The sequence below is a fragment of the Erpetoichthys calabaricus genome, chromosome 12 (assembly GCF_900747795.2).
Source record: "Erpetoichthys calabaricus chromosome 12, fErpCal1.3, whole genome shotgun sequence".
Classification (NCBI taxonomy): domain Eukaryota; kingdom Metazoa; phylum Chordata; class Cladistia; order Polypteriformes; family Polypteridae; genus Erpetoichthys; species Erpetoichthys calabaricus.
Window position 1 is genome coordinate 95,631,263 of NC_041405.2, and position 16,201 is coordinate 95,647,463.

General features: G+C 35.8%; 1 protein-coding gene across 6 annotated transcripts in view; it reads left to right on the forward strand.

Moving 5' to 3' along the window:
- Nucleotides 1–16,201, forward strand: part of diaph2 (diaphanous-related formin 2) — a 1,308,662-nt gene that overhangs the window by 316,429 nt on the left and 976,032 nt on the right. For all 6 annotated transcript variants that reach the window (XM_028815924.2, XM_051935345.1, XM_051935346.1 and 3 more), the window contains one exon: nucleotides 7,552–7,691. In XM_028815924.2, coding sequence (XP_028671757.2) covers nucleotides 7,552–7,691 — 140 coding nt within the window. The remainder of the gene's footprint in view (nucleotides 1–7,551; nucleotides 7,692–16,201) is intronic.

The window sequence follows — 16,201 nt, forward strand, 5'->3', positions numbered from 1 at the left end:
TCAATAAATCGTTTTTTAAACAGTTAGATTCAACAATAACCTCATTCATTTGGAACTCAAAACACCCACGTATCCGAAGAGCGACCCTACAAAGACCTCAGGCAGAAGGTGGCATGGCTTTACCTAATTTTCAGTTTTATTACTGGGCAGCAAACATACAAGCCATAAAAACCTGGACACAAATAAATGAACATACACAAGCTTGGTCCGCAATAGAAGTAAAATCCTGTAGTACTTCTTTATATTCCCTGCTCTGCTCTCCAATAAATGAAAGTTATCGCAAATATACTAATAACCCAATTGTGCTTTACTCACTCAGAATATGGAACCAAATTAAAAAGCATTTTAAGATGGAAAATCTTTTATCAGTGGCACCTCTGCAAGAGAACCACCTCTTTCAACCTTCGCAAGTATATCCAGTTTTTAATACCTGGAAAAGTTTTGGGATTAAAATGCTCAGAGATCTTTATATAGACAACATATTTACATCTTTTGAACAATTACGTTCAAAATTCAACCTCCCAGCTACACATTTCTTTTACTATCTTCAAATTAGAAATTTTGTTAAACAGAAATTGCCCGATTTCCCCCTCCTTGCACCCTCCACATTGCTGGAAAAAATACTGCTCAATTTCGAGGAAATAAACACTATTTCCGCAATATATAAAATCTTATTAGAGTCCCTACCTTTCAAAGATCCAAGAGGACATTGGGAAGAAGATCTCTTAATCAATATATCAGAAAAGGAGTGGAAGGTAGCAAAGCAGAGAATTCACTCGAGTTCTATATGCGCAAAGCATAGAATTATTCAACTAAAATTATATATCGAGCTCATCTGTCTCGCTTAAAACTGTCCAAAATGTTTCCAGGGCAGGATCCAACCTGCGAACGCTGCAACCAAGCTCCTGCCTCACTGGGTCACATGTTCTGAGCCTGCACCAAACTAACATCATTTTGGACAAAAATTTTTAAGTGCCTTTCAGACAGCCTTGGTATCACAATCCCTCCTAACCCATTAACAGCTGTGTTCGGTGTTCTTCCAGATGGACTTGAATTGGAGAAGGACAAGCAAAGGTGATTGCATTCACTACACTTTTGGCACGCAGACTTATTTTGTTAAATTGGAAGAATCCCAATTCTCCTCTTATAAGTCAGTTGGAAACTGATGTTTTATATTATTTGAAATTGGAAAAAATCAAATTCTCAGTTAGAGGATCTATACAAAATTTTTTCAAAACCTGGCAGGATTTAATCAATATTATTTTAGAATAAGAGAAATAACTATTACCGCATTTAACTCCCTTCTCCATCTCTTATTTACATATATATTTACTTCTCCCTTTCTTTTGTTTAATGTTGCCTTATTAAAAAACCGTAAGCAATTTTCCTTTAGCTAAGCTCTCCTTCTCAGGGGTGGGGTTTGATTTGTCTTCAATTTTGTTGGGTTATAAATTGACTAGGGGGCTCCGCCCCCTGCTCGCTTCGCTCGCCAACCCCTGGTGTTGGGAATGACAAAGAGCGTGATGTATGAATGAGATATAGAATAGTGTGACGGTGTAGATGATGCAAATAGAAAGCAAACAATAAAGTGTGTGGCACAGTGTAAAGGTTTATTTGAAAATTTCTTTGTACACGCCGTTTAAGTGTAAAAGGTAATTCCAGCGCAGAACTTGTAAGGTCATTTAAGATGGTTATTGTTGTGATCAGAGTCAAGTTTGTCAGAGCTTAGAAAGAGTTGTGTCTTTCCAGGAAGTAATGGAATGACTTGGGTATTTATGTTTTCCACATTAATATTTTTTGGACATAATATAGTGCGTTGTGTTAAAAGGGGCATTTGGTCTAATGAGATTGCTGTTCCAAATCTCACTGTAACTAAGTCGTCGCAGATAAAGGCTTGAGGAATTGTAATAATATGTGGCTGAAGTCCATCTGTATTCGTGAGTGTACCATCTCTCAGTTGTAATAAGCAATTGTTATGATCTGGTTCTGGACATCGTATCTTTTTTACTAACTGTATCTTTTGAAAGCAATGCCAATTGTCTGCGTATTTTAAGGTGCACTGAACAATACCTGAGTGCATGGTATCTGGAAGAATAGCTAATCACTGTCTAAAATCTCCTCCTCATAAAAGTACCTTTCCTCCAAATCGAATATTATTATTCATAAACGTTTGTTCATGCCATTGAACATTCATCAATAAACATTTTTTCAAGACGGATGTCACGTGCAGTGCCACTGTTAATGTTCATAGTGGATTCCGATTTGTAGGATCTAATGTAGTTGATAAAGATTTCACTTTCAGGTACATCGTCAGTTATAAGCTTCTGTAGATATTCAGTATATGAATGTAAAGAAGGCAGTCTAATTTGACCCTTTTGACAACGTGTAAATGTATAACTTGTATTGCCAGTTGTTTCTTCAGGGAAGTGAACTGAATGACAATGATTGCAAATGACATTCATTAATCCGAATGAATTTTCCTGGTGTATGTTTTGCTTGTGCCGTTTGAGAGGCGCGTTGTTGCATGTGTAGTATTTGGGACGTGTTGTTTTGGAGCTGTAATCGATTTGCCTGTGCTGTGTGAGAAGCCCGTTGTAGCCTTCGCTGCCATCAACGTATGTCTGAGACGGGAGGTGTTTCGTTTTGAATCCGTGCCTGTTGCGATGCAGCACTTTGATTGATAGTTTGCGTCATGTGGATCTAGGATGTAGATTTGTGCATATTAAATGAAGTATTGTAGGATCTAATGCAGTTCATAAAGTTTTTACTTTTAGGTACATCGTTAGTTAGAAGCTTTAGTTGAGCTTTGCGTTTTTGGAGTCGAGTCATTTTTTCTTTTAGAAATATGGATAAGTAATAAGGAGTATTGCACTCACTGTTAATATGGAGCCTTTTCTGCGGTTGAACGGTTAATAGTGCCTTATTGTAATGAGATCCACCTATGCTGCATAGCCGTCTATTTTGTTGTTTCTTTCGTGTTCGTGTGTTTGTTCCTGTTATCCTTTCCTTTTCGTTTTGTACCCGTGACCGTGTATTCATGACTTGTTTCTTTCTCAGCATGCGAAATATGGATAAGTAATAAGGAGGGTCGCAGTCACTGTTAATATGTTTCCTTTTCTGCAGTTGAATGGTTAATAGTGCTTTATTGTAAGGAGATACACCAATGCTGACACCTATGCTGTCTAGTGTGAAGGTGTTGATGTTCACTTTAGAATATGTGGCTTTGGGTGTCACTTCTTATGGATGTGTGTGTGTGTGGGGGGGTGGGGGTTTGAGGATTGTTGTCGCGCGAGCGTCTTCTTTCTTTTTGTGTTCCTATGTCTTGTTGAATCCCCCTGTTTGTGTGTGTCCCGTCCCTTGCTTGTAGGGTCTGTGGGGTGGTTTTGTGTTCTTTTTTTTGTGTTCCATGGGCTTGTTGAATCCCCCTCTTGGTGTGTGTCCCGTCCGGTGCCTGTCGGGGGGGGGGGGGGGGCCTTGCTGTTGTGTGCGAGCGTCTTTTTTTTTTTTGGGTCTAGTTTTGTGTGCAATGTGTTTCGTGCTTTGCCTGCGTTTCCTCATTTCTCCATTTTTCCTGTGCTCACTCCTTTTTTCTGTGGTCTTGTCCGCCTCTCTCGCCCTCTTTCGTCCGCCTTTCTCGGCTCCTCAGCCGACTCTCGCGGACTCTTTTTGCGCCTACGCAGTACGTCTTTTTGCAGCTACGGCCCATTGCCGGATGTTCCTGCGTCCATCATCCGGTTTAGCATTCTCGGTTAGTAATATGGATCTGTTTGTATGGAATGATTACAATGAAAATTAATAAAATAAAAATATAAAAAGATTGCTGCTTCAAAAGAGTTTTATGCGGAAGTAATTTTGATGTTTATGAGCCTATTACTACTATTGATCATGCTCAAACTCAGAACTGCTTACACCAAACATCACAATCAAGTACATTGCTTTTCTGATGCAACTGAGTTATCTCAAAACAATACTGATAAAACTGGAAAATCTAAGGGCCCTACTAGATATACAGACAGATATCAGACAAAATCAATTAAAAAAATGTGTGGCTAAATATGCACAAAAAATGTTTGATGAGAGAAACAACATTGTAGTTGCTATGTACATAGAAAAATCCTGAAGTGAACAGTCTTGAAGCTATTAAATATGCAGAAAAAATCCTAATGTTAAGAAACTTGCAGTTACTAGATACACACAAAAAAATATCCTGAAGTGAACAGACTTACAGTTGTTAAATACATGCATAAACATATAGTGATGCAGGGCCTCTGTTACTAAATATACCTCAAAATATATTGAAATGAACAGAAACTTCTGTTTCAAATATTGCAGTTATGGATTTAATTATAATTAACACATTGATTTTAAATCTAATAAGGAAATTCTTATAGGGTCCATGAATGTTAAATGTACAAATTTTTTTGCATTGAAATTAACTGATAAACCACTTGGAATGTAAAAATTCTAATGGTTATAAAAAGTTTACTTTTGGTTTACATCCGAATTCAGAACAATTTATCAGTGCTAAAAGGAAATATAATAGTGACATCATTTGATGCAAATAGAACAATCGAAGGCAGTTTTATGCCATTTTTTAAAGTACAAGCACAGGTGTATCACCAATTTTCTGGGCGTGGGCGGGTAATACAGCTAGTCACCCATAATAATAAAATGTTTATAACTAGTATTTTTATTAGACAGTTCATTAAAAAATCTTACCCCTAATTACTAGTAAAGATGGTGGAGTGTAGCTTAAGCCTATCATAAAGTAAATCTGACAGTTATTTTATCTTTTTAAAACCCGCAGGTAATAGTCTTCTGTTTTACTTAATATTTCTGATATATGAGAGGGAAGAAGCTGTGTAATTAAAGAAGAAAAAACAAAGACAAAGATTGACATCAATATGAAAACTGATTGCTATGGTGAAAGCCCAAACAAAATTTCATTTACATGTAGAATTGAATATTGCTTTGAGCTGTCAATAATTTAAAGTGGGAATGCCAGCTCATTGTAAACGTGTGTTAATTTCAAGACAGTAAATTGAGTCTATGGACTCAAGCTGAGAACATTTCTGATTTAACCTGTTGTTTTGCTGTCACTGAAAAATAAATGTAAACCAGCAGAAACTTTTTTTAGTTGTGGTGGATGATGCTTACGATACTGGGAGGAAGAATAGAAACATGTACTTGATATGAGGGTGGTTGCATGTGGATGAAACATGGTGTTATGTTTTTACTCGCAAATAAGTTGTCAGTAAATTAAAAAGTACATTTACCCAACTACGTCTCTGGATTGGAGTCTCCTCTTGTATGAGTTTTAAGCTACACGCATTCACTCATATTCACTCATATTTATTAACTGTATGCTGTAATTAGTGTTTTCTTTTTCAACAATACAATTAATTATGCTTTAGTAGTCCATCATAGAAACAAATATTGCAGTTGGTTAACTGTTTTCTTTTTGTACCTTATGCAACACTGCACAACATTACTTTTTTAAATATGTCCCATTTGTGATCCTCAATATTTCTGATTAAACATAAATGAGTAATAATTAGACTAAAATTATAGTTAAAAAATAATAGCATGTGAGGTTTTTCAAAGGCATTACAATAAGAATGACCTTTGCAGTCTGCTGTGCTACTAGGGTAGTTTTTAACAGACAGTTGATGTTTTGATAATACACATGTTGTAAAGTTTGGTGTCTTCGTAATTAACACATTCTCCTCCTACATGTTTTATTATGTCACAGAAAAATCAAAATTTGTATTTTTCTCTTTTTTCTTTGTCCTTCCTTTTTTCTTATAACTTTTGATTTTAAGTGGTTGATTAAGGCATGTGGCATACACAGGGTATGGACAGAAGGTGAAGACGTATTGGATGATAAAATTTGAATATATATACATATAATATATTTCTGTATATGTGTGTATGTATATGTATATCTTTAAGAACTAGATATCAAAAATGATACATATTTGATAAACATATGCTTATCCAATGTATCTGAAAGTCAGTCTGAGGCTGGGTGGGTGACCTATATACAGTATAACCTTCTTTTCTCTTCTTACTTAATGCCATTTCCAACAATAAAGAAGTCTGATTCTCAACATTATTATTATTGTTGTTATTAGAAAACATTTATTTTGGCAAATCATAGAATGTACTTTTATTTGTTAATGATATTTTTCTGAATCTCCTGTAACCATCTGAATCAATGTCTGACTTGTATTTTTTGTGCTAAAAGGCAGAGACTGGTGGCAATAATAATGAAAGCATACGATTAACAGACATCACTGCTTCTTCCCTTGTCTTGACTGCCACTCTCTAAGATAGTTACCGATACTGCATGAATATAATTCAAACTGCTTGGCAGGTTACAGAAATTGATTTCAACAGACATGGAGAACTGTGACTAATCTAATATAGACTTGTTTGCTGAGAAGAAAAAAAGATGTTTTGATATTTCCCATTCTAGCTTAGTATAGCCAGCTTATAAACATGGAAACAAAATCACATATTTTGCATGTGCATAGCTCTTAACCCTAAAGCCCCCCACCTCATAATGAAATAGTGTCTGTGAGGCATTCAGTAAACCAGGAAAGCAGTATTTTTTGACAGTGTATAGTATAACTGGCACTAAAAGACTTTTACACGTGCTGCAGTTTTATAGAACAGCACATGTAGTTATCAGCAATGTTTTTCTGGCTGTTTGCATTTTGTGCATTGCAATGGCAGAGGCTTTTCAAAAGCATGATTGAAGGATTTCTTTGAATGAGCAGGACTCTCTTTTCAGTGTACATATGTGTAGGTGTTTTGCCTTGGATGCTGCTACAAGCTACAGAGACATTCTTTTTGAAACCACAAACGAGAGACTGAAAAAGTGAGGCTAACTGCTTAATAGCTCCTAGAAGCAGGTTTCTTATTCTGCATTGAGGAAGAATGTTAAAAATCCTTTTCTGTTGCTTGTGATGTCAGAGTAGCATCTTGACCTTGTGCTTTAGTTCATCCCCATTGTCAAGCTAAATCATCGCTTTTTTGATAAATATAACTATATAACTAAATATACAAGCAAAATAGATATGATTTTCATGTTAAGATAGCATAAAAATTTAAAATACTGTTTTTGACAATAGTAGACGTAGCTGAGAATGGAGCATGATGGCGCATTAGGTTAGTCTTTTCACTATTCATTATTAATTAATGAATGTTTATACATCCTCCATAGTTCAGTGTTACAAAGTGTTTTTTATTTAAATGATCTTGGACCATCTAGCTATAACTCATTCACAGCATAGCCATACTACATTTACACAATGATTGTAAACGTTTTGTTTTTTTTTACATTTTCTAGTTAGACATATTTCATAAAAGGCTATCTGACCACTTAGTGCAGGGTACAAAAAGCATTTAAAAAAATATCTTTTTGATAACTGTGATACATGCAAATATAATTTATTTTAATTCTACCTTGAATGATACAAGCATAATGTAATAGTGTTTTTACTTATTATTTTTATTTTTATTAAACTTTTTTTTTGTTTTTTTCAGGGAGGTTTAAGAAACACCAAGCATGAATGTACTCTGTCTTCCCAAGAATATGTGCATGAGTTACGTTCTGGAATCACTGATGAAAAGCTCCTTAACTGCCTTGAATCTCTGAGAGTCTCTTTAACCAGTAACCCCGTAAGGTAAGCCAGACAAAACTGCATTTTCTTACACATTTAAACTTCATCCATTAGCAGCTGTTGTTAGTCTGTTGAAATAACAATTGAGCAAGTCTCTTTTAATCCCATTGTTACAAACTGTTTTAGCATGCTGCCAGGGCCACACTTGTGCTAGCTGAAAGAGGTAGGTTAAGAGCTTTTTTTTTTTTTTCTTTGACACCATTTTTCTGTAGCATAACTCATATTTCAGTTAGCTCTGAATTGCCTGCTAATATATAATCATTTTTAAGTAAGATGGAATTTTTAAACATAATTGATTTTTTTTCTTTAGTTTCCCTAATTGGTTCTTTTCTCGTACAATTAATTATGTATGAGGACAGAAGGGTTAATGCAAGGAGCAAAAAAAAAAAAAAAAATCTAAACTCATACAATGAACACTCATTTTTTACTTATTGGTGGTCATAGTTTCTTTTATATATGTTCATTATATAACTTGGAAGTATGTCACAAGCCAATAAGGACTTTGCATTAACAGAGAGAGAGAGATTTCCAGATCATGTAATTGGAAAATTTTGAATGTATATCACATCTGGCAAGGCCACGGGAGTGATTAGGTAGAACTGTGTAACTGGTAATAAAGTCCTTCTGTCCTATATTATGTTTAAAGATACAAAGTAAAAAGCTGTATATATTATGAATATGAACCTTGTTGAGACTAGGGTTGCAGGTAAGCTCAGGAGAGTTGGGTCGTAAAATGTCCTGGTAGAAAATGTAATGGCAACACTTGTGACCATGCAAATCAGCCCCATCCAGAACACCATTTCAATAGATTGTTTTCTCAACTTATTAGGCAGCAGTAGTCTATGCGCACTATATTTGGTTCTCTACTACTCAATAAAATAGAAGGTTGATGTGAAAGTTGACCCACCCCTCTTTAAATGGTGGCAGGGACACTTGGGGCTGCTTGAGGTTTCCTTAGGATGGTTCAAACTCCAGATGCTATCTATGAAAAATATCAAGAGCTGTTCCTTCAAGCTATAGAGCCATTCAACTTGGAACCAGGAGGTGAGTGGAGACAAGCATACAACTGCAGGAAGACAAAGTGGTTAGCAAAAAGAAGAAAACAATACAGTACATGATAAAGGAGGTTTTGAGTGATTTATTACCTCTCATCCAACCTCTAGGCACCCAACCAGATTGACCCAACCTGTGTATAGTAGGGTAGGCTGGGTTTTGTTTATGTTTATTTACTTGATACTTTCATGATTCCTTCTGTTTATTCTCTTCACTTTATTATTTTGTTAATAAAACATCCATGTTTGATCTTTGATCCCTTTAGATTTCATTCTTTGTTCAGGGTAAGTTCTACAGTGTGGAAAGTACTATGCCTGCTGCATTTACATTTATCATTCCCTAAGTATTTTATGGGTCTACCTGCCAAGGGAAGGAGATTTCTGCCCTGTTCATCATGAGGACCATTTTGACTGGAGTAACTTGAGTGGCATTCTGGTACTTCTCTGGTTCCTCTGTCCTTTAAAGGATATGTGTGTGGTGCCCCAACTGCAATTTTAGGGCATAGAATACTCTTGAATCCCTGTGCTTTTACTATGATAGGCAGTGTGATTTTATTTTTTTAAATATTTACAGCCCAGATCCTAATGATCCTGCATCAGTATTTTGCATTTTGCCTATTAATTTATATACAGTATTTTGACATATGATTGCAGAGTCGAATTTTCAGGAGTCCCAGTGCCTCACAACTGAAGGCAAGACAATGTACTTACTTTATTGAACAAAATAATAGGTTTCAGTTGCACTAACACAAAAACAAAGGTTTCTGTAATAACTAATTAGAAGTTAAACATGAAAGCCATTTTATAGCATTAGCAATGTAATTGTACCTTGAATAAACAAAAATAATTTCTGTGAGAAACACACATTTCTGCGTGATTCCAAACTATATATAAACTATATTTAAACTATACAGTATATAATATTTACCTTATTTTTAGATTTTAAAAACATTTTCTAAACTCTTTAGAAATTATTTTTTCTACTGATTGCTCTTTTATAGCCAAAGCTTTTAATATGTTATCTGACTATTTGTTTTTTAATAAAATCTTGAGATTTAATTTGGTCCCAGCAGCCACTTGAGGTGATGGCAGACATCCTAAATTATTAACAGTTTCCCTATTAGAAAGATGTTTCTTAATGTGAATCAATGGATCTTGTATGTCTGTTGGTAGACAGATATACTTTTGAGAGGCCTTCAACACTGAAAGTCAGGGCTTTTGAAATCCCTGCGGGCCAGTTACTTAAACTGTTATGTAGGAGACATTATATGCACATCTTTGATACTTGAAGACAAATAGACTTCATTGTGGTTGCAATGACTGGATAATGCACATAATGGGAGGCTAGTCTTCCACCTCAAGCTATAACTATGTTTCACGATGATATTCCCACTGGACCGTAGAATGACTTTATACTGAAGCTGTCTGCTTTTGAAAAAAGCATATGTCATTGTTGGTTATATATCTTTTAACATACTGTACATTAATGTTAAGCAGTTTTTGGTTTTCGTAACTTTTAAAATGATAAAGAGTCATTTTAAATTAAGGAAGTCTTTCTGACATATAAATAGTTATATATTGCTTGGAAATGTTTTTCATATTGATAAAGAGAATGTAACATGGACATTAAAACAGAAGCATTTTACCATAGAGCACTTTTTTTTTTACTATGCTACTAAAAGATGCAGATATATTTTATAGTAAATGTTTCTTTCCTAGGGCGGCATGGTGGTGCAGTGGTAGCGCCAATGCCTCGCAGTAAGGAGACCTGGGTTTGCTTCCCGGGTCCTCCCTGCGTGGAGCTTGCATGTTCTCCCCGTGTCTACATGGGTTTCCTCCGGGTGCTCCGGTTTCTTCCCACAGTCTAAAAACATGCAGGTTAGGTGCATTGGCAATCCTAAATTGTCCCTAGTGGGTGCTTGGTGTGTGGGTGTGTGTGTGTGTGTCCTGTGGTGGGCTGGCGCCCTTTCCTGGGATTTGTTCCTGCCTTGTGCCTTGTGCTTTGTGCTGGCTGGGATTGGCTCCAGCAGACCCCAGTGACCCTGTGTTAGGATATAGCAGGTTGGATAATGGATGGATGGATGTTTCTTTCCTTTATCAGATATAGCAGGTATTATAAATGTTAATCTGCATGTGTATAATTATGCAAATAAATTATATTTTCATACTTTCTATACAGTATGTTGACTTTTCAATTGATTTATCAAATTGTAACCTGAAATTATCAGTATTGACGTGTTTGTTTTCGTCTTATAATGCAGCATATTACAAATTTTAAATAAAATTAATGATCTTTAGAATGCTATCCGTGTACTGTATAGATATCTATGAATGCAGACCGATGTAACTGTTGTAAGCGACTTAATCCAATTTCCCTTTCTTACAAATTAGATCAGTAGAATTCCTACAGAGATGTGTTATAAAGGAGTGATGGTATACACAAATACAGGATTAAGACTTGATGCATACATACGCACCAATGGAAGGGCATTTGAAACAAGTCACATCTGGCCTACTCTCCATCTAGACAATGAGACTCCTCTCAGCCTAATCTAGTCCTTAGGGCCAGGTAGAATTACTTAGAAAATCATAAGGTTTTGTAAACATTAAAGATTTTCTTATTATCAAGGGAATGCAAAAATCCTCTTCAGAGTAGCATTCCTTTTTCGAATGGCATGCAAATGTTATTTTAATTTTAAATTTCCCCCTGAAATGCAGATGAATTTAATTGCCAAAACGGCAACATCATAATGCAGAGAATGCTATATCTAAAGGGCAAAGAGGGCAGTCATTTAGTACAAATTCTTTAGACAAAATTGAGATTTCTTTGATTTCTAACCAAATGTATTAAATAATTTTGACAGTAAATATATATATATATATATATATATATATATATATATATATATATATATATATATTTCTTTGTTTATAAACTTTAAATTCAATTACAAATCATTTATGAAGAAAAGCAAAAAATGTAAATACACTGTATACACTATGTAGTATGTCAGTATTATTAAGAAGAAGCTGATTAAAAGGAAAAACTCTAAATACATGAAATATAATGTGTATATGTATACAGTTTTGTTTTTTTTATTTTTTATGAATAATTTAAACTTCATATGAAAATAGTAATGGTCTGAAAAGCTATTTTATTCATAAAAGAGGTATCTGAAACTGATCAGGGAATAAATAAAAATGTTTTGTGATTTTTCTCAGTGAATTTCAAGTGAACATTTGGCCAAGCCATGACAGAACACTGACTTGCATCCAATTGCCTGATAAAACTAATTTTATTCATTTATAATTTCAGACAGAAAAAACAGTTTGTGTTGTATTTGTAGTGTTTTGAAATCTTCTACAGGTGTTTCCTTTGCCTGAACAAAGTTGGTGGATGTAATGTCACAACTGGTGATTCCCAAAATCCTTGTATAAACTCACCATATAGATGGAATACACTATTCAAGTACATGCTTGTATTCAAATAAAATCCATCCATCCATCCATTATCCAACCCGCTATATCCTAACTACAGGGTCACGGGAGTCTGCTGGAGCCAATCCCAGCCAACACAGGGCGCAAGGCAGGAAACAAACCTCAGGCAGGGTGCCAGCCCACCACAGGGAACGCACGCACACACACACACACCAAGCACACACTAGGGACCATTTAGGATCGCCAATGCACCTAACCTGCATGTCTTTGGACTGTGGGAGGAAACCGGAGCACCCAGAGGAAACTAACACAGACACAGGGAGAACATGCGAACTCCACGCAGGGAGGGCCCGGGAAGTGAACCCAGGTCTCCTTACTGCAAGGCAGCAGCACTACCACTGCGCCACCGTGTTGCCCTTCTGGAATATGTGTTCATTCTAAATTTCTTCATATTTACACTAAAGTAAAGCAGCTAATATTGACATTGAATAAAGACATATAACATTTTTAATGCAAACCAAATGTTCCTGAAAGGTGCCAAATAGGCAAGAGGCTGACAGGAAAAAGACACTACCAGGTTCGAAGAGGCCAGGGGAAAAGTTCCCTAAGTAAAAAAAACTATCAAATCCATCCATCCATCCATTTTCCAACCCGCTGAATCCGAACACAGGGTCACGGGGGTCTGCTGGAGCCAATCCCAGCCAACACAGGGCACAAGGCAGGAACCAATCCTGGGCAGGGTGCCAACCCACCGCAGGCTATCAAATCAAGTAGAATCAAATAAAATCATTTGGCTTAATTGTTACTCCCTATTTCACTCTAATATAAGTGATTTTTACAAATTTGAAAGCTTGGACATTAAACCACAAAATATGTGTGGCATCACAGGCATTTCAAGTTTTATTTATGTATTTATTTATTTTTGTTAATTCACTGTACTTTCCTTTTCAAAGCAGCACAGTGAACAATAAACAAGCTACAGGTTTATGTCCAGCCACTGCTTTTAAAGCCACCATTTTCATTCATTACCTGGTTAATTACTATTTGTGGTGGCTTACTGATTCATCTTAAGTGATGACATTAAAATATGTAACTTTTAGGATTATACCTTGCTGTAAGAGTTCATTTTGACAAATAGTGCAAAGACATTTCCCTGCTATACACACTTTTTGCTTTAAACTGAAAAAGAATTGAGATGAGAGGGATTTCAAGGAGGCAGGCATTGACAAACCGAGCTAAAAGAGATTGAATACTTTAAGCAAGTTCAATGTTTTGCACTAGCACTTAACACACATACTGTGTTAGAAATGCTCTTCCTCTGGATTTCAAAGAACAGCACAAATGTCATTGATTCCTCAGGTGCCTGGAGTGGTGCAGGAATAGGAAAAGGCCATGACCTGTTGTGCCAGAGCCTTGGCTTGACAGATTGCACAATAAAAGCTGCTGTCTAAACTGTGTAGGAATGAGTGCTAATATTTTCAAAACACAAAAGTGGCAGTGGTCTAGGAAATGTACAGTAGAAACAAAATTGGTTATATCACCAGTTAATGTATAGCACCATTGCAGTTAACTTTTATTTTAAATGTTAGACAGCACAGTCTTAAGGCCTACAGGCACCAATTGTTACCAATTATAAATTTTAGCATTTCTGACTTTATTAAATTATAGCAGAAGAAAACATTTCATTACTGTTTATGTTTGCTAAATTCCTTTTAGAGTGCTTTGCTTCTACCTCTTACATATTTGCTTTTGAAGGTGACAGCTTTTATTCTTGCCTTCATTTCACTGCTTGTGGGAGAGATATAGAATACTCTGTGCTGTATAGCATGGATTTCAGGCACATTTCATGTTAGAAAAGTAGTCGTGAGTGACCTAGTAATTTTATTCTAATTCTGTCAAAAATTCAGAGCTACCTGCTGCTATGGAAGAACTTTATATGTAAATGTGTAATATGTTATTTATTTTACCATATGTTGAATATTGCTTTATTTAGGATTGATTCCGTTTGTGCATCCATTGCTGCCACAATCGGCTTCCATGCGCATTGAAATAAAATTAATTCTAAAGAAAGTGGGTTAATATATTTTTTCACATGCTTATCACTCATAGTTATTTCAGTGTATAGATCATTTAACCAGAATCAGATGGGTGAATCAGTTTTCAGTTTTGATGCACAACATTTACTTTTGCATTTGTTTACTTAATTTATGTGAGCATGTGTGGATTATTCAAAGAAATAAAATGATGTAGCTAGTGGACTGGATTACTGTTTTTGATTAATCCATTATTTCAATGGATGGTTAAGGGGAAATGGCAAATTTGTTGCAAAAATAGTCATCATTTTATCAGGATTCTAGCATATTATTCATCATATCACTTAATGGAACAAAATGTAACATGCACAATGATGAGCTCTGATTGGTTTTGTAAGTAGCTATCTGATCATGTCTCATCAGTTCTGAAGCTATGAGGGGGAGTCAAGCTAAAGTTAGAAAATGGGATTTATTAGAAGATGGAACGAGCCTTAACAAAACTGATAATGTGATTTCTCAATGTAGTCTCCACCTTTCTCAATGCACTTGTATCACCTGCCTGGAAGTTCCTGGATTCCAGCAGAATAAAAGGTTTTGTCTTGTCCTTGTAACCACTCATGTGCCGCTTTCCTCACGTCGTCATCTGTCTTGAATCAGTGACCACCCAGATGTTTTTTATCGCGGTCCAAGAAGGTGTAAATCACACGGTGCCAAATCTGACAAATAAGCAGGACGTGGCAATACCTGAAACTTCAGTTTCTCCACACAAGCCTTGGTGTTCTTAGCAGTGTGTGGACAGGCATTGTCTTGCAGCAAAAGGACTCCCTGAGACAGCAGTCTCCGCCACTTGGATTGAATAGCAGGCTTCACATTGGTTTCCAGCAAGTCACAGTAACTTGCACTAGGCTTGGCATGTAGTGTTCAGCAATAACTCTGGTGCATGAGTGGTCGCGAGGACAAGACAAAACCTTTTATTCTGCTGGAATCCTGACACTTCCAGGCATTTGGCGCAAGTGCATTGAGAAGGGTGGAGACGACATTGAGAAATGACATTATCAGTTTTGTTAAGGTTCATTCCATTTTCTATTAAATCCCATGTTCTAACTTTAGCTCGACTCCCCCTCGTATATTAGCTAGACAGATAAGACTTTGCAAGAGTAACAAGAATGGCAGGAATATGCTGCTTGAATGCAAAACTCACACGACACCGACAGGTGGGGCTAACACTTCCTTTCACATTTGTTACTGTGCAGTAGTGCTACGTCAGTTCTCTCTCACCCACATCTCCCACAATTGATAAGCTATAAATTGCTTATATAATGAAAGTTTATGAAGCTTAATTCTGAAACTAATAATGATTATCTATATAAATAATGTGTAATATAAAAAGTGTTAAGGTTAAGAAGATTTATCATTTCTAAGAGCCAAATAATGTTTACCCCTTAGACAGTACACTTCAGTCCATTTAACTTCTCCTGTCAACTAGTAAGAAAGTAAGGACAGCATTCATTCAAAAGTCATTTTAAAAAAGGCGCAGTTAAATGGATTATATTTTTTTATATTTTTTTATATTTTTTATAACTTTATGACTTAATACTTCTGTCATTATTTACAGTAATATTGACTATGTGCTTACTTTCATTTTCTGTCTTTATGTATTCTTTAGCAAACACACTGCTGATAAGTAATGAAAACACATTTTTGATTGCTCTAGAATTTCAACCATGCAGCAGCCTTTCTTTGGTTTTCAGGGTTATTTTTGTTAATGATTCTGCTACCAGAAACAAAAAAGCCTCAAGACTAATTTTGAATATGTTGGCTCTAAAGTTCCTATTACCCATTTCTTTATATTGAATTTTCCAGCTTTGAGTTGCTGGAATTGAACTCTTGTTTATTGAGTTTGCTAGCTTTATGCGCCCAGTACTGATTTCTCATTGAATCTGTTGTCTCTAACATGGCAGTACTAAGTTCTCTGTATTGAACAGGATAG